At 58.6% G+C, this 23323-nt stretch overlaps 2 protein-coding genes across 4 annotated transcripts; one reads left to right on the top strand and one right to left on the bottom strand.

The window, feature by feature from the left end:
• Positions 1-546: 546 nt before the first annotated feature.
• On the bottom strand, positions 547-9058 carry LOC143841715 (uncharacterized). 3 transcript variants are annotated; one of them, XM_077346392.1, is made up of 8 exons: positions 8915-9058; positions 7909-7954; positions 5856-5922; positions 4912-5089; positions 4687-4761; positions 4026-4250; positions 3510-3629; positions 547-720 (listed from the first exon to the last, which is right to left on the bottom strand). In XM_077346392.1, the coding sequence occupies exons 2-8, from the start codon at positions 7943-7945 to the stop codon at positions 622-624; spliced, it is 801 nt and encodes a 266-aa protein (XP_077202507.1). In that variant the 5' UTR covers positions 7946-7954; positions 8915-9058; the 3' UTR covers positions 547-621. The 3 variants fall into 3 exon arrangements, with proteins under 3 accessions (XP_077202507.1, XP_077202508.1, XP_077202509.1); XM_077346393.1 differs by having other exon boundaries at positions 4026-4200; XM_077346394.1 differs by lacking the exon at positions 4026-4250 and having other exon boundaries at positions 8915-9056.
• Positions 9059-18693: 9635 nt separating this feature from the next.
• LOC143842012 (C-C motif chemokine 4 homolog) lies at positions 18694-23003 on the top strand. The gene is made up of 4 exons (XM_077346601.1): positions 18694-18881; positions 20141-20276; positions 21231-21334; positions 22085-23003. Exons 1-3 carry the CDS (start codon positions 18809-18811, stop codon positions 21331-21333), a joined length of 312 nt encoding a protein of 103 aa, XP_077202716.1. The 5' UTR covers positions 18694-18808; the 3' UTR covers position 21334; positions 22085-23003.
• The last annotated feature ends 320 nt before the right edge of the window (positions 23004-23323 follow it).

Here is a 23323-nt window from a genome sequence, read left to right as displayed (position 1 = left end):
TTGTGTGGTGCTGGAAAACCATTCTTGCCCACTGGCAGTCAGGTGCCCCTCGCTGTGCCCAGCCACCATTCCAGGCAAGCCAGAGAGCTAGGCTTCTCCTCCTCCTCCTCCTCCTCCTCCTCCTCGGAGGGCCCCACTGGCAAGGTTTCAGCAGCCACGTGTCTCATGCCTGCTCTGTCGTCCCCTTTTACCACACATTCCTCCCCAGCGGGGGCCCAACCCGTTCTCCTCTCCTCCGTTTTCTCATCACAACAACCTTGAGAGGGAGGCGAGGCTGGGGGAAGGTCCCCAGCAAGCTTTCGTGGCTTTGTGGGGATTCGAACCTGGGTCTCCCGGCACCTGGAAGCACCGCACCACACGGCTCTTGGCTCTCGTTGCCAAGAGGAGAGCTCCCTTGTCGGTCCCGTCCTGCCCAGGAGCTGCCTGACAGAAGGCGCTTCCCCCAAGGTTCCCGAGCCCCTCCCTGGGGAACCAGCGCCAGAAGGACAAGCAGTGGCGGGACGGTGGGCGGAGTCCGGCCACGAGAAAGGAGGAGACACCAGCCGGTTTTCGTTGCACAAGGGAGAGGTCTTTATTGCGACGGCTGGGTGAGGGGGGGGGGGTGAGTTGTGGGCCTCCGTCTCACGGCATCCCTTGGAAAGGGGGCGGGGAGTGCGGGGGCAGATCCGGGCGCCTCCTTCGGTGATCACAGCTGGCTTCACTCAGAGCTGGTGCAGGAAGCTGCAGGGCAAAGACCAGAAGGCCCCCATTAGACGCCAGGAGTGTGCGGGGGGGGGGGCTCCAAGGGGGACTGGCTGGGCCTGGTGCTTGCGCCTCAGCAGCTCTTTGGGAGCATGAGCAGGGGCCACATGCTGCACACACTGGCAAAGCCATGCAGTCCCACCAGGGAGAGGGGAGGAGGTCTAAGCTCAGGAGGGGGGGCATGGGGAGGACGAGGGATGGTGGCCTTGGGGCAGTTCAGGGAAGCTCTTGCTGGGAGAAGGGGGGGTCTTTCTGTGGGGCCAACACAGAGAGCCAACATCAAGGGGGGAGGGGTGGACGACCCCAGGCTCCTCCCAGAGGCAGTGTGTGTGCATACAGGGTTGCCAACCTCCAGGTGGTGTCTGAGGTTCTTCCAGAATCCAGTCTCCTGGGGAAAGTGGCAGCTTCAGGGGGCCAATTACACCACCGGGGTGGGGGAACTCCTTGGCTTCTTGCTCAGGTCTCCCTCCACATCCTTCCAGCAAAACCCCTGGGCCCCGACACTTTCTTGGGCTTGACAGGGGTTGGGGGGGGATCAGACTGGGGGGCTTCAGCGCAAGGCAAAGGACCATCCTTGTCAGGGGAGTCCACCCTGCTGCCTGCCCAGCCACAGAGAAAGGAAGCTTTGGTCCTGAGGATTGGAAGGGATCGGCATATTTCGGACAACAACCTCTTGTTCAGTTTCCTGCCGATCTTAGCGAAATGAATTGGGGCATTTTGAATCATACTCAACATGGCAAAATCATTTCATGGAATGAAGGATGGGAGCTGCGGCCCAGGATCACTGCAGGGGTAGTCCATAAACATCTACTTTCTCTAAATGAAGCCAAATCCCCTGGGCCAGATGAACTGCCTCCAAGGGTACTAAAAGAACTTGCAGATGTCATCTCTGAACCCCTGTCCATTATTTTTGACACTTCTTGGAGAACAGGTGAGGGGCCAGACGATTGGAGGCAGGCAAGGTTGCCCCCATCTTCAAGAAGGGCTCAAAGGAGGAGCCGGGTAACTATCGACCCGTCAGCTTGACATCTGTAGCTGGCAAAATTTTAGAACAAATCATCAAACAGTCGGTCCCTGAGCAGCTAGAGCGGATGGCTGTAATTACTAAGTGTCAGCATGGTTTTCTCAAGAACAAGTCATGGCAGACTAACTCTATCTCTTTTTTGGAGAAAGGGACTACCTTGCTGGATCAGGGGGATGCCGTGGACATAGTTTACCTTGATTTCAGTAAGGCTTTTGATCAGGTACTGCACGATATTCTTCTTGACAAGTTGGTAAAATGCATTATGGATCCTATTACTGTTAGGTGGATCGAGAATTCGTTGACAGATCACACCCAAAGGCTGCCTGTAAATGTTTTGTCATCATCTTGGAGTGACGGATGGAGTGCCACAGGCCCTGTGTTATTACCCATATTCTTAAATGTTTGGGATGAAGGAATAGAGGGGGTACTTTTAACATTTGCATGTGATACTAAATGGGGGGAGGGAGTGCAGCAAACACACCAGAAGACAGAATCAGGATAGAGGATGATCTTGACAGGCTGGAAAATGGGGGCTAAAATGAATAAGATGAATTTTAATAGTAATAAATGTAAAGTTCTTCATTTAGGTAGGAAAAAATCAAATGCATCACTATAGGATGGGTGAGACTTATCTTGGCATGAAAAGAATCTGGGGTCTTAGTAGACTATACATTGAACATGGGGCAGGAGTGCGACTTGGTAGCTAAAAAGGCAAATGGGATTTGGGGTTATATTAAAAGAAGTAGAGTGTCCAGATCACAGGTAATGGTACTGCTTTACTCTGCTCTGGTTCGGCCTCACTTGGAGTCCTGTGTTCAGTTTTGGGCACCCCAGTTGAAGAGGGATGTTGACAAACTGGAACATGTCCAGAGGAGGGCAACAAAGATGGTGAGGGGTTTGGAGACCAAGACGTAGGAAGAAAGGTTGGGGGAGCTTGGTCTGTTTAGCCTGGAGAGGAGACGAATGAGAGGGGATCTGAGAGCCATCTTCAAGTATTTAAAAGGCTGCCATGTAGAGGATGGAGCAGAGTGGTTCTCTCTTGCCCCAGAGGGTCAGACCAAAACCGAAGGGTTGAAATTAATTCAAAAGAATTTTCAAATAAACATCCGGATGAAGTTCCGTACAGTTAAAGCAATTCCTCAGTGGAACAGGCTTCCTCAGGAGGTGCTGAGTTCTTTGGAAGTTTTTGAGCAGAGGCTGGATTGTCATCTGATAGAACGGCTGATTTTCTGAATGTAGCCAGGTTGTGAGTGGGTGGGCAGGAAGAGATGGGCCAGGGTTTGTCTCTTGTGGCCCTTCCTTGCATACCAAGGGAATTGCTAACTGCTGCTGTGGGATGGTAGGTGAATTTCCTCCAGGCAAGGCTGGATTCTGGAGATTTTTGGTGGAGGGATTACTTGGGGCATGAAATTGGGGACACTGTGGGTAGGCAGGTAGTTGTGTCGCTGCATTGTGCAGGGGTTGGACTAGATGACCCTGGAGGTCCCTTCCAACCCTAGGATTCTATGACTGATGCTCCTGTTGTGCCACAGTTTTATGCTTGTCTGAGAGCAGACCTGGTGCCTTCGGTGCAGAAGGGGAGCTGGAAATACCTTTTAAAAGAAGCAACAGCTCTGGGGCTGGGGGGGGGGTGGCAGTTCAAAGGGGGTGTAGGCCCATCCACACGCATGCACCCATGGCTGCTTCCCTGCACCCCGCTCCTGAGCTGCTGTGCCATGCTGGCCCTCCCAAATCCACCTCTCACCCGCAGGGGCCGTGAGCCGTCCTCCCCCAGCGAAGGCTGCCGGGCCTCTTGGATCCTCGCGCTCCTCCGGTGGACTCTCTCGGGGGGCTTGGGCTTCTGGGATTCCGGCAAGGGGAGCTCCTAAGCGGGAGGCAGAAGAGGACGCAGGGTCAGCCCTCCCTCCACCATGGCCCTGCGGCCGCACAAGGGGGCTCTTCCCACAGGCCCTCTCGCAGAGGGCGTCCAGGAGCAACGTGGTACGTTAGGAGTGCCAACCGTGGCTGTGACGGCCCAGGAGGGCTGGAGGCGGGGCCTGAGAAGGGTGCGGGGTGGAGAGGAGGGGGACCTGGGCAGAGACCCTCCTTCAAGGTGGACCTCTGGGGTCTGGAGAGTTATCCGGGAGGCTGGCACTCCTAGCGTCTACCACGCCTCCTGAGCCTGCGACAGGGCCCTGGGGAGGAGCCCTGGGGAGGCCCTGGGGGCTTTCTTTTCCTTTCCAAGGGCTCTCGTGACAAACACACACACACACACACACACCCAGTGAATAGGTGCCCGCTCCACTTGTCTCCCTGGGGCAGAGCTCTGCCGCTTCTCCTCTCCTTCCTCCATGTGCTCCGCCTTGCAGTGAGCCTTCTGGCTGCCTCCTGGCCACAGCTTCGGTCCCGCCTGCAGGCTGCTGTCCAGTTTGGCATGTGAGTCCTGGACTGGACCCCTAAGGAGAATCCCGGCCCAGGCAAAGGGATTCCTAAAGTCCCGGGCAGACTGGGAAACAGGGCCAGACAAGGAGATTGCCCATCACTAGGAAGGGCCTGGCGGGCTCCTGGCATCACAGCCGTCCTCCAGGCTGCCCACGTTGGCTCTCCTGGAGGGGACCCCTGCGTTGGCCTCCATGGCCTCCTTAAAGCCTCCCCTCCCCCAAACCCTGCCCCTTCCAGGCTCCAGGAACTTTTAGATCTGGAGTTGGCAACCGTAAGGGAAAGGGCCAGTCCTTCACTGCCCCCACGCCTTAGCCGCAGCCAGAGAGGCCCCCATCTCACCTGTGCTCTCTGGGGCTGCCCCTCTTTTTCTCCCCATCTGTGCAGCCTATGGGCCTTCTTTCCTCAGGCTGTCCCCCTGCTGGGTCTCCCTCCCTGGGGCCAGCCCTGCCTGGGCCAGGCTGGAGGCACAGGAGAGAGGCGGGGCGGGGTGGGAGCCTCACCTGCTCGCTGGTGTCTTCCCCTTGCTGCTCCTTCAGGGCTTTCTTCTCCTGGGCAGCCTTGGCCAGCCTCTTCTTCTGCGGAGAGGAACGGCAGAGGGGTCAGTGGGGCTGTGCGGGACTCGGCCCTCCTTCCCGCCCGCTGCTGCCCAGGAGCAGTTCTCAGGTGTGCCGGCCAGCGTGGCGGGTGGATGCCCGTCTGGGTGCTGGCCCGCCCCCGGCACTCACCAGGTACACGTTGTACTGCAGGAGCCTCTTCCGGGCGTCCGAGACGCTGGAGCCCAGCTCCCGCAGCTTGGCCTTCACGTCGACCATCAGGTGTGCCGGAGGGTCCTGGTGTCCCTGGAGCTTGGCCACCTCCGGCAGGAGAGGCCCCAGAGCCGTGTACAAGGCTGAGATGAAATTCCTGGAAGACGGAAGAGGGCCCTTCACCGGCCGCCTGTGCCTTCCCGGCCCAGACCCTCTTCCTGCAGCTGAGGGGCGGCCTCAGAACATGGCAAGAAATCCTGAAGCCGGGAGCGACCCCCCCCCCCCAGCGGACAGGAGGTGCCTCTCCAGGGCCAGCCCCGCATGCTGGGAAGGGGCGGTGGCTGCCAACCTCCAGAGTTCCCCCAAAGGACAGACAACTGATGTCCAGGCTGATCTCCTCCGGGGGAACGGCCACTTTGGAGCATGCACCCTATGGGATGACGCCCCCCTGGGGTCCCTTCCCACCCCCACAGCGCCAGGAACCTCCCACCCTGACACGCCCTTCCTTTTGAAAGCTACGGGTGGTCTCCGCGAATAGCAGGCGGGCTCTTTCTCACAGGCTGGCCCTTCCCCTTCGTTGCTCCCAGAGGGGCCCAAGACTCCAGGTGAAAGCTCAAGCTCTCCCCTCCCTGCCCAGCAACCACACAGCTGGAGACCTCTGGGCCAGCAGGGTGCCTGGCACCTCCCTCCCTCCCTCCCACTGCCTGCTGAGAGGGGGAAAGGGGGTGCCGTTGCTGCGTTCCCCAAAATGGGCATGGGCGGAGGCCTGCATTGGCCATCTCCGTCGGCTGATCATTGTGCTGGAGGACGTGGGCCGTTTCTGGTGGTCTCCCCTGGGATATGCCAGAGGAAAGCGCCCACACTCAGGATGCCGGAGATACCGGGACACCCCTCCCGAGAGGGGGGGGGGAGGGACGACTTACATGGTCTCCTCATCCAGCTCCTCCTCTCCGCAGGTGGGGTTCTCGCTCACAGGGCAGGGAGACGCCGCTGCAGTGAGAAGAGAGGGGTGAGCAGCCGGCCTCTTGGGGCACTTCCTCCCCGGGACAGGGTAGCCGGCTCTCTTTCCCCCGTGGGGCCCTGATCACTGCCCTGGCCCAAGGTCCCCCAGAAAGCTTTGTGGCAGGGAGGGGCTTGAACCTGCCCCCCCACCCGCCATGGATGTTTGCTCCCCTTCAAGGTGCCATGTACTTAGCAGCAGTCCAGGGGCTCCCCGAAAACTCCATCTTGAAAGCCCACGCTGGATTAACCAAGCGGCAGCCTCTAATCTGGAAAACTGGGTTTCCTCCCCGTGCACCCAGCTGGGTGACCTTGGCCCAGTCCCAGTTCTCTCAGGGCTCTCTCAGCCCCACCTCCCTCTCAGCGGGTCTATGGTGGGGAGAAGAAGGGGATCGTAAGCTGCTTTGAGACTCCTGCGGGTGGGGGGAAGCGGGGTGTAAAGACCAGCTCTTCTTCTTCATTGGACTCGCACAACTCGTCCTGCTGAGCACATTTCGCCAGGCTGGTCTGGGGGCTCCTAAGCCTTTAGGCTGGTCTGCTGTCACGGAAGCCACAGGCAACCCTCCCCTGGGGCCAAGCAGAGCATGCTGGGTGCTGGCTGTTCTTGGGCCATTTTTGTGAGTCACTCTGACCTGGGAGGTCTGCCCTGGGTGTCACTTAGTTTCTGGGCTCATTCCTGGGTGCTGGTGGCCCCCTTTGCAGCCCTTCACATGTGGAAGGCCCCCTTTCCCCAGAGAGCCCCTCCTGTGAGGGCGGGATCCCCTCCTTGGCAGGTGAGGTTCAATTTGCAGCGGGGGGTGGGGGTGGGGGGGCTCAGCATTCCCAGGGGCGGATCCTGCTGTCCGGCAGGCTTGACTCCCCCCTCCTCCCCACAATGGCCCTTCCTCCTCCTCCTCCTCCTCCTCCTCCTCCTCCTCGTCCTCCTCCTCCTCGGCTCCTGCCCCTTTAGACCATCTTCATGGGGTTTCCTGTCCCTGGCAGTGGGTATCAAGAGGGTGGGGGGAGGAGGGGACTGGTTTCCCCAGTTTTAACTATTGTAAACCACCCTGAGCTGGCTGTCATGGAGGGCATTGTAGACATAACACTAACAAATATTTTATTTTTATTTACGAGATTTTTAGGCTGCCCTTCTCCTGCAACTGCCTCGGGGTGGCTAACTTCATTTGAAAATCACATACAAATTTTCTGTAATTCTAAAGGACCCCCACAAATCACTTAAAAGTTCCTGAATGAGCAAGACCCAACCGCTCCCTCCTAAAACTCTCCATGAACGAGAATTCAGAATAGGATCATAACCCCCAGGAGAGGGGGGGGATGTGCTGGCCCCGGTGTTGACCTTCTCCAGCGCCAGCCCTGGCCTCCCCCCTAAGCCCCGTGGGAGATGCCCCGTTTTACGGGTCCTTTGGCTCTCAGTCCCATCTCTCTGGGCAGCTCCTTCCACGAGGCTGGAAGCGGGACCAAGGAAGCCCTGGGCGGATGCACTTCCTTGGGGCCAGGAGCCGCTAGCAAGTCGGCTTTTGCGGAACAAAGAGACCTTGAGGGGACAGGCCCAGGCCACGTAAGCCCTTAGGGGTCAAAACCAACACCTTAAGCCAGACTGGAACTCCACTGGCAGCCAGTGCAGCTCCTGGAGCCCCGCTTTGTCCAGCACTACAAGGGTCAGACCCTCCCCGGGCAAGAAGGAGGGAGTCTCGTCTCCTTATAATGCCTCCACCCACCCCTCAGGCTGCCTCCCTCCTCTCACCTCTGAGCTCTGTGTTGCCTGGCTTCCCTTTTCTGGTGTGTCCCCCCCCCCCCCACACACACACCCATGCAAGCGAGCCATTAAGGGACAGCTTGCGGCTGAGTCTCTTTTACCCCCCCCCTCCTGAGTGAGTTTTTGCATCGAGAGCAACCCCCCCCCCTGCCTGGGCTCCCCTCTTCCCCAGCCCCACTGATGCTTCAGGAGCAGGGGGGGGGGTGGTTCACATGTCCTACCTGGGAGGCTGGGAGACATGGGGCCTCTCTGCTCCATGGCCGGATGCTGCGAGAGATAAGAAGGGAAAACTGGTGTGAGTCCGGCCGGTTGGAGGTGAGCCTCTGGCTGGAGCAGCATTCTTCGGCACTTGCTCTGGAGTGCAGCAAAGAAGCCAACAGCAGGCTACGTCTCGCACTGGCCTCAAGTGGCAGGGCAGGGCAGGGCAGGGCAGGGCCTTTGCAGGGGGGCTCTCACCCTGTGAGGTCAGCCTCTCATTGTGAGCTACTCATTTGTCAGGGTCATCCCAAAGACTTCCAGCCAGGAAGCCCATGTCAGGATCTTCTCTTTCTTGGACAAAATTCCCAGAGAGAGAGAGAGACAGAGACAGAGACAGAGAGAGAGAAGCAAGCAAGCAAGCAAGCAAGCAAGCAAGCAGAAAGAAAGAAAGAAAGAAAGAAAGAAAGAAAGAAAGAAAGAAAGAAAGAAAGAAAGAAAGAAAGAAAGAAGGGAGAGGGGAGACATGCAGCTGTCCCTGCACATTAGGTCCCCCTCTCAGAGAGGTTCCAAAAGCCGAGAGATGCCATGTGGCCGCAGCAGGCAGGAATAACCCCTCACCGGCGCAGTCCCACTGGTTCAGGCATTAAGCGAAAGCAGGGAAGGTGGGAATCCCTTGGGTGGCAGTTCCTGGGCTTGTGTTATTCAAGGTGAATCTGGGCATTTCCTGCTTGCTGGCCTGGGAGAATTCTGGGTCTTGGTTTGGAGACGGCCCGGTGCAAGGGGTCAAGCACCCCCCCCCCCGTCCCCGCTGGCAAGAAGGAGGGTGGTGGTTTTCTGGTGGATGAAAGGGGCCTTTGGAGGGGCTTCTCTGTCTGTAATCAGTTCCCTTCTGGCAGGGCAGAATTTGACCCCGCAGCCCCCAGCTCTTCCGGGCCAGCCAGCCTGAGCGACATTCTTGTGTTGAGTGACACCTTGTGCTCCTGCCCGCCTTTTCCTCCAGAAATCCCCAGAAAGTCCCAGGTGGCTCACCTGGAGAGGAAGCAGCCCTGCGGAGAACAAGCCTTTTTCCGAGCGAGGAGTGAGCCCCGCCTGAGATGAACTTCAGCCTGCTTTGCCCAGCTGCCCACTGAAAAGAGCTCCTGTCACCGGGAGACCAGGAGTGATGTCGGGGCTTGAGCTGATGAGGTCACAGAGGAGGGAGGCGCCTGGGCTGCTGAGGTCACAAAGCAGGGAGGCAGCTGCCCTTCAACCCAAAGAGGGAGCAAACAAAGAGCTACGAGTTACCATGAGTTTTGCCAACAACCACAGCAGGACACACTGGTCACCATGGCAGGGAATCCTTAGCCCTGAGGGGGGCACAGGGCTTCCATGGTCAGGGGCAGTGTACCTTTGAATACCAGCTGCTTTGGGTGGGTGGACGACAGGGAAAGGTTGGGCCTCTGTGCTTCTGCAGCAGGGCTTCTGGGACCAAGCAACTGGGGTTCAGAGGTCAGCCCTCCTGGGAGACAGGATGCTGGACTAGCGGGAGCCACTGGGGTGTGACACCGGATCGGCCTTGTCGTTCACGTTCACACTGGAAGCCACTCCAAGTCTCAGTCCAAAAGGCAGCCGGTAGTGAAGAAGCAAATAAAATCCCTGCTTAGGGGAGGACGGATGTCAGCCAGGGGAGCTGAGAACCTCCATGTTCAGGGGCAAACTGCTTCGGAAAACACAGTGCTGGGGACTCATCCGGCCGGGCCGGGGGGCTCTGGGTGGTTTCTCAAGGACACCAGCTGGACTGCTGGGAGTTTGGCAGCGAATGTTTTGGTCACACCGTTTCCAGGGCTGTGGTCAGAGGGAGTCAACTGCTGGGAGATGGATTTGCGGCTGATGGGGCCTCTCGGCTCTCCCAGGCGGCCGATGGAGACGGTGACTCTCCGTAGATGGGGGAGCCTGCTCCCCGGGGAGCTGCGCTGTACCTGCTCTTTGTAGGGTGGGGGCCCTTCAAGAACAGAGGTGGGAGGGGGCAGTCACCCAATGGCACTTGCAGGAAGTGCAGCCCCCCCCCCCCGCACCCCCCCCATGGCTGCTGAGGCTTCTGTGGTGAAGAGCCTGAGGCTGTGCTGGGAGTTCCCGGTCCTTCCCCGCCTCCTTTTTTCTGTCTCCCTGGGCTTCTTGCTGGGGCTGGAGGGCTGCCAGGTGATTTCCACTCTGGAAAGACAGATCCAGAGGCTGGCAGGGAAGTGCCTGGGGAGGGGGCGGGGGGGGAGGAGCCATGTCCTGCCCCACAGACTCTTGGCTTAGCAAAGGGGCAAGGAGAGCTCCAGAGCAGAGCTGCAGATTTATGTGGCCCTGGACTGACCTAAAATGTTCAAATTAAGGCAGAATCTCCACCCATTATAAGCCAACATAAGAACAGAAGAGATGCCTCCTTGGACCAGGCCGCTGGCCCATCCAGACCCACAGTGTCCCAACCCCAGGGTCCCCTGGGAGGCCCACCAGGGGGGCCAGGACACCAAAAGCCTTCCCCCTGTTACCCTCTAGGCACCAAAAATATAGGACATCCCTGCTCCAAACATAAGAACAGGAGCCATGTCAAGTCAGGCCCTAACATGGCCCCATACCCAGTCCAAGATTCTGCGTCACACAGTGCCCCAAACCCAGGGGCCAGAACTCCAGGCCCTCCCACCGTGGCCCTCCATGCAGCAAGAACAGAGAGCATCCCTGCCCCAGACAGAGGCTTTCCTCTACAGCTTGTGACTAAGAGCCCCGCTGGACTTCTGCTCCGTTCCTCCATTTTCCCCTTGAGTGCCTGTGCTTGTGGAGGGAGTTCCACGTGTCAATGAAGGGCTTCCCTTGATCTGTTCTCCGCCCCCGGCTCCTTAATTTCATGCAGTGCCCAGGAGTTCTTGTGTTGTGCGAACAGGAGAAAAGTGCTTCTTTCTCTGTTTTCTCTATCCCAGGTACAAGCTCTGTCCAGTGTTTCCTCTCAGTCACCATTTCTCCGAGGGGAAGAGCCCTAATCTCTGTCACCTTTCTTCCTTGGGGAGGGGGTCCCTTCCCCTTCCCGATTTCGGTGGCCCTTTTCCTGTGCTTTTTGCAAGGCTAGAATATCTTTGTTGTGTGGCCAGTCCATCTCTCCGCCTGCCCTGTTCTCTCTAAGATCAGTGACCTCCCAGCACTCCAGGGAGATGGCAAATGTTCTGTGAAGGTGTGGGGGGGATCAGTGCTCCTAGCCCTTCCCTTGGCGTGGAGACGGCCACTTGCCGGCCACTTGCCTCCGTCCACAGGGCACAGCGAGCCTTTCCTGGACAGCGGTGGGCACTGGGGGTTCTGGGCTGGGCTGGGCTGGATGGGTGCAGAGAAGACGGCCGTGGCTTGCCCCACAGGCCAGCCTGATGTGGGTGTGCAGGGATGCTGGGCTTGGTCAAGGGGAATACCCAGCAGGTCCAGCTGTCAGCACAGACTTTGCTCCAGGAAGGACGAAGCCCTGGATTCCAAATCCTCTCTCGAAGAAGCTGGCTTTTTATTCTTCGTTTATTTATTATATTTCTAGACTGCCGCTCTCAGCCTTTGCTGGCTCACAGCAGTTCACAAGCATATCGTAAAAACAATGTCTCAACAATAAAACACCCTTAGTTAAGAGTTCCCCTAAAAGTTTTAACCTCATCAGCCGCATATGAGGGGGTTTTTTTATTATTATTGCATGTACTTAAGCCCAGGGATGGGAGAGGCCTGCATGCGATCCCCCGGGTTGCTGGAATGAAGCCGCAATGAACCTCTCGGTTAGGGGCCCTCCATACCCTGATGCTCAGGTGGGTCCCCGTGCTGGCCTGAGGCCGCAGAACAAACTTTGAGTCCGGGGGCACCTTTGAGACCACCCAAGTTGGATTCTGGTGTAAGCCTTTGTGTGCAAGCTTCAGGGACTGGTGCCTGACTGATGACGGTGAAGCCCACTTTCTTGGCCATCGGAGAAGCACACTGCAGAAGATCACACTGCTTTGTGGGCAGAGTCCTGTGGCTGGCTGGCTGGCACAGAAGACTGACCTCAGTGCCCACGAGGGGCCTTCTGCCCCGCTGCCTCCAAATGCCCGGGAGTGCGGGTGCAACTGGCGCCCTTTTCCAGGGAATCCACACCTGGTCCCCCAGACAGCCCTGAGACGCAGCACAGGCGTTTTGAGAGACCAGCCTTGAGGACCCTTCTCCATGACGTCCTGCCGGAATGCCCATTTAGCCAAACGAACGAACGCCCAGCAGTATGGCCCTGAGAAACGCAAAAACTCTCTCCATCCTGCGCACAATTTTATAAACCTCTACCAAGTCCTCCCCCTCCCCTCTTTTTCAGCCTGCAAAGTCTGCCCACGTGCCTCCATTTCCCTCAGAGGAAGGGGCGCCCCCCACCTCCTCCCCTTGCGCCCAGTGTGCCGTGCAAGGAGGCCCAAAGGCCACGCGGGGTTCTTCCCGGAACTCGCGTCAGAGATCTCGGTGTCCCAGGGGGCCTGGCTGGCTGCCCCTGGACTCCTCCCGAGGCCCTGCTGCTGCTGCTGACAGCAAATGGGTTGACTCTCACCCACCCGTTCCCACTTGCAGTCAGGACAGTCGGGTTTGGAAATCCCCACATTGTGCCTTTCACACACTAGTGTTTCTTTCCCGCTTTCCTGGGATTCCAGGGGGGGGGGGAAACGGCACGTCCTGGAGCAAAATGGGTGGCTCAGCGTGTGGGCTCCCTTTCTCTTCTGTTGAGCAGTTTCGTTTCAACAGCCTGCCAAGGCAAACCAGGAAACAAAACTGAAGTCAAGGGCGTGAAAATTAGGGTTGCCAACTGACTCCAGAGTGCAGAGACCCGATCCCCTGGAGGAGAACAGCTTCTCCTTACCGATCCCCCTCCCCAAGCAATTGGAATGGGCAGCCCCAGAAGGGACCAGCCCCCACAGAAGACAAAGCAGAGCTGTTTTTTTTTTAATGTATAAGGTGAGGCACACCAGGTTAAACCACCCCAGCCCCCAGGACAGACGGAGGGCGGGGAAGATCACGGGTCTTATTATGCACAGGTTGGAAGGAGTGGGCAAGTGGAACTTTCCCTCCCTCTCCCAAGAGACTCAAACTGGAGGGCAGCCTATGAAGCGGATGGGCAGGAGGTCCCGGACGGAGAAAAGGGAAGGCTACTTGACACAGGCAGGGCTTAATAGGTGGGATTCACTGCCAGAGGAAACGCTGATGGCCACAGGCATAGATCGCCTAGCCAGATTCACGGAGAAGAAATCCTCCAGTGGCTACTAGCCATGGCGACTAGAGAGAACTTCCATGCTCAGAGGCAGTCAGCTCCGAATCCCAGAGGCAGGAGGCAACGTCAGGGGGAGGTCTCGGCCCCTGTGCCCTGTGGCTGGCCCAGCAGAGGAACATTGTGGGGCAGGAGGCTGGGCTGGATGGACCCCCACCGGCCTGATCCAGCAGGGCTCTTCTCAAGGAGCAGTTGCAGGAACCACTTCCAGAGCCCCTGTCCCCCCCCCCCCAACTGCAAGGCCCTGTGGGAGCAGCTGCGCTGGAGAGGGGCCCCAGACCCAGGGCTTTCCTCCCTGCTTCTGTCGCCTTGGATCCCAACGCAGCCATGTCTGTTGTGCTGCCTTGCCGTGCCCTGCAGGAAGCGGGGGGGGGGGCAGGGCACAGGAGGAGGGAGCGAACGTCAGGCCCAGGGGCTCATTTCATCCGAAAGGCCTGTGTTTTCTCAGTGCAGTTGTGCCAAGAGGCAGAATGGCTCTCTGAATCCCCCGCCTTTTCGCAGGCCTGGAGGGCAGCTCAGTCGTCTGGGAAGAATTCACTCCCGGGAAAAGAGCAACGTGTCAAAGGGCATCGGCCTCCTCATGAATTGTGTGCTGAGCCAGGGATCACGAGAACCGAAGCAGAGGTCCCACAAATGAGCCATCTGGCCAAGTTTCACTCTTGGGGACTTTGCTTCCAGGGTGCTTCCAAAAACTGCCACCGGCAGCCCACAGGTGGGGCTCGAAGGCAAAACTTCAGCCAAGCACCTGGCTGCTGCCTGCCGTTTCTTCCAAATCTCCTACATCCAGCGACATTCGTGGCCAGGACTGCTGGCAGAGCGGGGGGGGGGGGGGGGGGACCACAGGCACAAGAAGGGGGTTGGGGAACGGGATTTCCCTCAAACATGCTCTGCTGTTCGTTATTCATTTCCAGACAGAATCTCTCCCCAAAGCCTTACCTCTTTATTTTTCAGTGGGGGGAAATCCCATTAAGAAACCTCCATCCTATCAGGCTGTAACTATTTATTTCAAGTTCTGTTGCACTTTCTCTCCCCACCTCCGTGCCCCCCCAAGCAAAGAGATTCCAGTGGATCTGAACTGACATCCATCCGGGAAGATCGGCCCTCTTCCAGGGGAAGCCAACGGCTGGGAAATTTCCGTTCTGGCGCTTGGCCTGAGGGTCACTCCAACATCATCTTTATCCTAAGGACAAAAGATTCTAGACTGAAGCAATCTGGAAGGCAACAATGGATGCTAAAGGGCCATATCCCAGGAAGGGTGTGGGGTCCGAGACGGGAGCAGGTGCCCGGAGGCGGTTCTGGGAAGGATGACGGCCAACCATTTGGACCTTCATTCTGATCCAAGGAGGTCTACCAGCAATGGGAAGGTTTGACTGAGGAAGGTGGAAGTTTCTTAGTCCATCCTGGGTTAGAGAGCGGGCTTCCGGGTGCTGTGCTCACTCTCTTGTTGGAAAACCCAATGTCAGCAGTGGCCCTCTGTTCACCTGCTTTGGCTGGTGGGTTAGCTGCAGCCCTGGATGGACAGGAAAGATCTGGTGATGTCTGATTAGACTACTGCACTGCACTTAGTGTGGGCTGCCCTTAAGGTCTGTATGGAAGCTACCATTGGGGACAGACTGTGTAGGGATTTATTTTATACTTATATTTTTATACTGCCCCTGCTCAGAATAGCCATCTTGGGTTGGTGCACAACATTAGTTTAAATATCAGAGTCTTTGAACCCAGAGGCAAACTGGAAGCCAGTGTCAATGGGGCAACATAGAGTTGGAAGGGACCTCCTGGGTCATCTAGTCCAACCCCCTGCACTATGCAGGACATTCACAACCCTCTTGCTCACCCACTGTCACCTGCCACCCCCTTGAACCTTCACAGAATCAGCCTCTCTGTCAGATGGCTCTCCAGCCTCTGTTTAAAAACTTCCAAAGATGGAGAACCCACCACCTCCCAAGGAAGCCTGTTCCACTGAGAAACCGCTTTGACTATCAGGAACTTCTTCCGGATGTTTAGATGGAATTTAGAATCATCGAATCGCAGAGTTGGAAGGGACCTCCTGGGTCATCTATGCAGGACACTCACAACCCTCTCGCTCATCCACTGTAACCCTATATATCATTTGAAGGCTGTTTTAACATTCAGGTGCTTGAATGCTTTTATGGTGGCCACCAAAGAAGCCCCATTTGGGTGGAAAAGTAACGTAAAAATATTTTAAATAAACTGATGAAAGCGATATGGGGAAGAGCCCTCCCGGGACCTGGGGAGAGCCATGGGGAGGCAAGGGGCAGGCACAGCGGGGTATCATGAGCAGCATCTTCCCCCCATCGCTGTCTTTCTCTACAGGGGACCGAACAATGTAGTTGGGGACCAGTTGGCCTTCTGTGAGACCTTCAGGCTGGCATCCCTCAGCATGGACCAGGCTGTGAGTCTCTCTGGGAAATAACTGGTTAGCTGACGTCAGGCACTATGTGCAACAAAGACTGTAGAAACAAGCAAACATCTTGATTAGCGAGGAATGATTTCAGATTCCAGCCCCAAGAAATGATCCCAGTTTGTGACCACAAAGGGGAATCATTGCAGAAGACACAAAGGGACTTTCTTAAGCCAAACTTCCACACATGAGCACGAGAGCAATTCAGCCTCGGGCCAACCTCGTCTCTGGAACCGCATCCCCTCTGTAAACAGATATTCCCCATTGTGTTGTCACATCCCGGACAGTCGAGGCCACAAACAAATACCAAGCAAGGAAACCCATTCTGTTAAGCAGGAAACCAACAGATAAAGGCATTCCGGTTCAAAATTGTCACAGGAATCCCCTAAAACCAAGTGGATTTTCAGTAAACAAGATACACAAAATGGCTTCAGTTTCTTCTCCGAACTGACACTCCAGCACTTTCCGTCTGTCTCCTTGTTTCTCCTCCTCTCTCTGCCACCAGCTCATAAGGACAAACTAAAGCATCCAGGAGAAGGATCTGTCCAGCCCCTGCTTGAAGACAGCCAGTGAGGGGGAGCTCCCCACCTCCTTAGGCAGCCCCTTCCACTGCTGAACTAGACTCCTAGAATCCTAGAGTGGGAAGGGGCCATGCAGGCCATCTAGTCCCACCCCCTGCTCAGTACAGGATCAGCCACAAGCATCCAGGAGAAGGATTTGTCCAGCCGCTGATTGAAGACAGCCAGTGAGGGGAAGATCCCCACCTCCTTAGGCAGCCCCTTCCACTGCTGAACTAGACTCCTAGAATCCTAGAGTGGGAAGGGGCCATGCAGGCCATCTAGTCCCCCCCCCTGCTCAAGGCAGGATCAGCCTCAAGCATCCAGGAGAAGGATCTGTCCAGCGCCTGACTGAAGACCGCCAGTGAGGCCAACTGGGTCCCTCAAGGAGCCCCCTGGCATGGCCCAAGGACAGTCCTGCCTCCCTTCTCAGCCTCCCTGCCTTCACAACTGGCACTCAGGGGCAGGCGGGCCGGGGAGATAAAGGGGCAAAATACCTGGACAAGCAGCTAGTCCCAGAGACCACGTTACCAGCTAACAGGCAGTCTCGTTGGGGCTTGGAGGTCGGGTCTTGTCATATGTGGGGCCAAGGGCACTGGGGTCACCAAACGGCTGCCTGGCAGGGCAGGGCCCCCTTGGTCTCCCCTTCCCTGCGCCTCCTGCTGGGGGGGAGGGGGATCCACCCGCAAATGGAGGGCTTTTTGCTTAGCTTGGCTTTCAAGGGCACGGTTTTTCGGCAATACAATTCTGGAATCTGAAAGCAGTGCCTGAAATGATTTACAAAAATGAACCTGTCCCCAAATTCCCTCAAATCATGCCTTTACAAAACTAGAATGAAATTGGCTTCTTTTTGGGAGGGGAAGTGCACAGTAGCTCCTGCTGGAAGGCTCTGTGGTGCCTAAAGGATGGAACCTGTCCAGGTAATCCCGTTGAAGGCAGGCTCCAGGTGGAGAAAGTGAGGGCTGTTCAAGTGAAGCCAAACGTCACAGAGGAAACGAACGTGCCCGGACAGGGCACCCAAATTCCCCCGTGGGAGGGCAGGGTCCCCTGGGCTGCCAGCCAGGGGGCAGAGGATGGGTCTGGTCACGGAAGGCTACCTTGGCCTCTTCTTGGCACGGGCAAGGGGTGAACACGCAGCAGGAGCATGACTGAGCCCCCCCCCCTCCTGGCCTCGGGCCATTCAAGCTCCCCGCACTGTGCAGTAATCAAATGCTGGTCTTTAACTACAAGGCCAGGTGAACTTTTTTAGAAATAAACTTCCCTTTTTCCTGGTTCCTCCCCCCTCCCCCCCTCCCCCTGCACAAAGGCAAGGGATCAAGACTCTATCCGCGACTCTCCTTTGCGCTCTTATTGTTTCACACCACAAGAAGAACCGTTTTGTGAGTGGGGTCCGGGGGTGGCCGGGTGGGGTTGGCCCGAAGCAGCAGAACAAAGTCTGAGTCCCGCCAGGGCCCTTGAAGGCCAGCCCAGGTGGATTCCAGGTATGAGCCTTTGCGTGAGACAAGGCCTGGGCAGAAGCGTGGATGCACCCAAGGCTCATCCCTTGCGCTCAACTTAGCCGGAATGGGACACCTCCAGCCCCTGCAGCCGCCTTCCTGGACCACCACGTTGCTGTTGCCTGCTCAGAGGAGCTCTCCGGGGCTTCAGCGTGAGGCCTTTCCCCTCACTCAGCGGGAGGTGCTGGCGGGGATGACGCGTGGGGCCTTCCACATACCCAGCAGCCACGTGGCCACCTTCCCTCCTTCTCTGTGGCGAAGAACCAGGGCCGCTTCCCCCTTTCCGATTTCAGGCACATGGGAAGGAGGGAGGACAAGATGTTTTTGAGCATGATTCCGAATGCATCTCTGGCGACCAGATGCCCTGGCAGGACTGCCAAGAGCCACGGAGCTTTGGGGAGGTGGGGAAAGGCCTCCCCCCCCCTGATCCCACTAGCGAGGGGTGGGTGAGTGATGCGCGCAGGAGAGCACTTCTGCCCTGGAGTCCCTCTGGGGGGCCCTGCCTGGTCCTGGGAGGAGAGACCCCAAAGGCGTCCTGGGCGGCTGCGCAGAAGCAGGCAGTGCCAAACCACCCCTGGAGGGCTCTGGCCTTGAAAGCCCAGGAAGCTCTGCCGGGGGTCAAGGGGCACAACCCCCATTCACAAGTGGGGCCCCCTCCCCCTCCCCCTCCCCTGCCCGCCAGGCCCACAAAACTAGGGACAGGAGAGCCCCCTGCCCTACCCATGTCTTGTAGCTGCATGGCAAGCATCCCTCCGAGGGCACCCCTGGCATCTGGGTCGTCTGGGCTGGCCCCCTCGCTGGAGCCCAACCCCTGAGCGGCAGGCAGGTCCCCGGGGAAGGCACGGAGGGGTGGGGGGGGGGTGCAGAGCAAATATTCCCATGGCCCCTGCCCAGGATCGGACGGCCCAGGCGGAGCAGCTCTTGTCGACGCGTGGATGAAGGCGGCCGGTCAGGCCTTCCCGGGGGCGCCTGGCGGGGGGGCGGGGGGGCGGGGCGCGGCGTCCCCGGAGCAGAGGGGGCCGGGCCGGCGGGGGGCGGGGGGCGGGGGGGGCGCCCTGCCCCGGGGGGGGGGCGGGAGGCGGCGGCGGCGGCCAAGCGAAAGCGAAAGGGCCGCGCGGGGGCTATAAAGGGCCGACCGGCCAGCCCGGGCAGCCACTCCACCCGCCGCAGCCTCCGCCGCCGGCCCCGATGGCGCTCCGACCGCTCCCCGCCGCCGCCGCCGCCCTGCTCGCCGCCCTGCTCGCCCTCGTGGCCGCGCCAGGTAGCCGGCGGAAGGCCCGGGCTGGGCACGGGCAGGCGGCCCTTTGTGGCGCCCGCCCAGATCCCCGACGCCGCATTCCGCCAAGCGTCTCCCGTAGCCGGAGGGGAACGAGGGCGGGGAACCGGCGGGATGGGCGGCGGGAGGGCCGGCCGGTCTGCGGCTGTTCGTGGGGCGCCCTCCCAGCCCCGTGGGCAGCAGCAGCAGCAGCAGCAGCTTTTGGACTCACCCGAAGGAGTCTCCAAGTGGCACCCAACCCCCCCCCCCCCGTCCCTTCCTTGCTCCACAGCAGGCACCCTGTGAGGGAGGTGGGGCTCACAGAGCTCTGACGGGGCTGCTGTGAGAACAGCGCTAACAGGACTCTGACTAGCCCAAGGTCACCCGGAAACCACAGCCCCTGGTCGGGGCAGAAGGGGCCAGAATAGCAGATGCTGGGGAGCAATCTGTGGGGAAAGGCGGCCGTCTGGGGCCCTTGTGCTGGCGGGCCCCCCTGGGGGCAGCTGACTGGGCCCCAGGGAAACAGGATGCTGGGCGAAATGGACCCATGACTGGTCTGAGGTTCTTGTGGCAACCCCCCCTCCCCTGGCTTCGGTCTTCTCCACAGGATGGCGGGCATCTTTTTCACCTTTAGAAACTCCTGTGTGTGTGTGTGTGTGTGTGTGTGTGTGTGTGGTGGGAGGACCAGGATCTGTTTGCGCTTCAGTGTTAAACAGGGCCTCAAATTTAGATATGTAGAATGGGGGGGGGGGGTTATTTTGTAAAGTTTTGCAACTTGGCTTACACTCTTCATGCCGTATTTTGTTTCAGTAGGTTGTTATTTCCCAGTTTTATTCCAGCCCAAAACATTAAAACTGGAATCGGCTCTGGCCAGAGGGCCAGGCTGGAAGGGGCTGGATTCGGGGGGGGGACGGGGGGGACGGAGGTTGAATGAGAGCTGAGCGTCTTGGGAAGTGGGAGTTCATGTCCAGGGCTGCATTCTGCACTCCTTCTGGGCTCCAGCTGAATTCTGCTCTGTAAACGGACCAATCACCAAATTCTACCCATTTTGCGGATGAGGTCACTAAGGCTAGCCAGGGGATCCAGAGCTGCATAGCAATTAGAACTCAGGTCTTTAAGGGGCCACAGATTCCCGTGGATTTCACAGCCGGAGGCTCATGCGCAACCGCTCCTGGCAGGACGGCTTTGCTCCCTCCCCAGAGGCCTTGCCACGGAGCTCGGGGGCCCTCCCATCCGCCTGAAGTCTTCTCTCTTGTCCCTCCCAGGGAGTGCAGAGGCCGGCTTGGACTGCTGCCTCCGGGTCCCTCCCCAGCCCCAGCCTTTTGCGCAGAAGCTACAGGCTCGATTGGACTCTTACCGCATCCAGGGCCCCCATATGGGATGCCACCGGGAGGCGATTGTGTAAGTAGATGCCCACTGGGGGTGGGGGGCTGCCGGGGCACGAGGGGCCCAGACCTTGGCAGCACGGGGGGGGGGGGAGGGGGAGGGGGAGGGGCAGAGCCTGAGCCGTGGGGTGGCCTTCATGCCTGCAGTGTTGGGGACATGCATGGTGGAGCTTCTGTGTGGATTTGGTTCTGTTTCTCCCTGGCAAGGGTCTCTCTGACTTGTTCCCCTGGGGCTGGTGGGGCTCCCCCTTTGCCCTGCCCAAACCCTGTACTGCCAACCCACAGCAGACGTTGCTGGGCTCCCTGAAGCATGGCCCCCTCCTCCCCAGCCCTGCTTGAGTCTAACATCCGCCCTGCTGAAGGGCAGGCTGGTTCGGCAGGAGGGGCCCCGGCTGTCAAGTCCTCCAGAGGGTTATTTGACTCGCTGACTTTCCTTGTGGAAAGCATTCCCTGGAACAAGATGAGCAGTAGAGCTTATTGCCACCCCAACACCCCAGCGAGGCGGCGGCGGCTGTCCTTCCCGCGTTGGCTTGCCAAAGGCTCCACAGGGTGCCTCTTCCTGCCTCTTCCAATCCCACATCCCAGGCTCTACCCACAGGATCAGATTGCCCATCCCAGGAGCTCCACTCAGCACTGGCAGGAAGGTTCTGCTTCCTGGGTCTAGGCGACAGGGTGGGGCAAAAGTGAAGCCCCCGCAGAAGCAGGTGAAGAGGGGAGACGGAGGCTGACAGGAGGCAGTCCAGGAGAGGTGGGTCTGGGTGCAAAGGAGCAGAGAGCAACATGGAGGGTTCTCCGCCTCAGACCCCCTTGCACCTTCTCCAGCCCAGTTTGTTTGCCCACGAGTGGGACTAGAAACATCCTCCTTCCGCCAGGCGGGCCTGACAGGCTGCCAACCTGCAAGCTTTTTGGGCACATGGCCTGGCTTTTGGAAGCTCGGCTTAGCGGTGATAATTCTTTCCTTCTGATCCAGGTTCATTACGAAGAAGGGCCGGGAGCTGTGTATCTCTCCGGACGCCCACTGGGCTCCAGAGCTCATGAGGAAGATAGACCGAAGGAACCTGCGGAGAGTCTGAGGTAGGCAGGGGCAAGATGGCCTGGGCTCCTTCCTGCGGGATTCCTGGAGGGGGTCCCAGTCAGCGCGGGCTGGCCGGAGTCTGGAAACGGTCTTTGGACACTCAGGGCAGATATCTATCGACTGCCTTTATCTCCCATCCTTCTCCTTGCCGGGGACCCGAGGGGGCTTGCAAAACATCCCCCTGTGAGGCGGGTGAGGCTGAGTGGGGATTCGAACCTGGCTCTCCAGAACCCAGCCAACACACTAAGTGCTACACCGTGCTGGCTCTCTCTCCTGAGCTGATTTCAGCTCGATCACAGGAGCTCTTCCTCCTCCTCCTCCTCCTCCTCCTCTCTCTGTGCTTAAAGCATAACAAGCTTGGCATCAATTCATTTGTGGGTTAGATTTTCTTAAGTTTACAGGCTGCAGGGCCCGCAGAACGGAGCTCTTCCGCCAGGTCTTTGGCTGAGCCTGGGGTGAGGGGGATTGAAGGGGCCCCTCCCCAACCAAGAGCCATCGGCTGCCCCATGGATCTATGCCCTGAGCTGCTGGGTGGACGGGTGGGACGGGAAGGGGAGGAGGATCCAAAGCTGGCTGGTCCATCCCGGTCAGACTGGCTGCAGCTCTCCAGGGCCTCAGGGGGAGCTCTTTCACAGCCTTCCGTTGGAGAGTTGGGGAGCGTCTGCAGGCCAAGCAGATCCTCGGCCACTGAGCCACGCCCCCTCATGGGGGTCAGGCACTTCCAAAAGTATCTGTATTTTCCTTTCCAGGCCGATCCCAGACACGGCAACTGAGCGACTGGTTGGCCAAAGAAACCCCAACAACACGGATGGGACGAAAGACTCCGCCTTCCTCTCCTGTCACCTTTTCTGCTTTCAGCTGCCTGCCTGGCGAGAGAGACCCGCCGCCCCTTCCCCCAGCCATCCTTGCATACGCTGGTCCGGCCCAGAGCCTTAAGCCTCCTTTTGGTGAATTCAACTTGAAATGTCAGTTTGTTCATTCCCAGATTAGAACCCAGCACAGGGGAGGAGTCTCCCCCCCCCCAGCCTGTGCAGGGAACCTTTGGGCCTCAGGCCTTAATTTAGGGCCCAGAACCAGAGCCTGGGGGAGGGACGCCTTCTGGCCCACAACTGACATGTCCTTCCAGATGGCAGCTTTCCTTTTGGGGTCATGGTGGCCTGAATGGACAAACCCATTTATTGTGCGTTTTTTTTTATTTTTTACAAAAGCTGTGTGAATTTGTGAATATCTGAACTGTCATGGTGCAAACTTAAATGGACTCTGGGGAATGGTAGAGGACAGGGAGGCCTGGAGGATCATTGCCCATGGGGTCGCGATGGGTTGGACACGACTTTGCACCTAACAACAAAGTGGACGATGCAACGTGAGGGCGGGGGTCATTCCCACAGGGCTGGGGGGCCGAGCTGCCATCTCCACTGGGCCCTCAATGTGTGTTCAGGGGTCCCCTGGCACGTGAGAACCGGTCGTGGGCAGGAGGCTCCCCGGCTCTCCTGTGGGGTTTGGCCTCTCGCGGCAGCAGCCATTCCCACGGTGGGAATCAGGAGTGGGGAAGGGGCACGGCCCCCTCACTCGGGGGTTGATCTCTGGCCCCCCTGCTTGGCTCCCTCTGCTGTGAAAATGCCTGATCTGTCATTCCACTGTCTGCTGAATAAAAGCCCTCGTTTCTTACCCTACAGCCCCGTTGCTTCTTTCACCCTCAGCCCCCAGAGCTCCCCTCAAACTCTGCGTGTTCCGAGTGGGTGCATGGGGGCCAAATCCTGTCTGGGTGCCTCCTGTGGCTGAACGTTTCCACATCACAAAAGGGGGGCAGAAAGGAGGCGGGCAAAGGAGGCGGCAGGGCATCCAGAAGCAGCCAGGCAAGGCTGGGAGGGGAGGGAGGGAGGGAGGGGGCTGCCGTAAACCTGCGGAGGAGCAAGCAGCACCGGCCGAAGGAGGGCTCTCCTGGGCATCCAGCCCGGTCTCCTCTCAGGCGCTTCTGTGGCCTCCTT

Source organism: Paroedura picta, chromosome 7, assembly GCF_049243985.1.
Source record: "Paroedura picta isolate Pp20150507F chromosome 7, Ppicta_v3.0, whole genome shotgun sequence".
Lineage (NCBI taxonomy): Eukaryota > Metazoa > Chordata > Lepidosauria > Squamata > Gekkonidae > Paroedura > Paroedura picta.
This window is presented reverse-complemented; position numbering and strand designations above follow the sequence as displayed.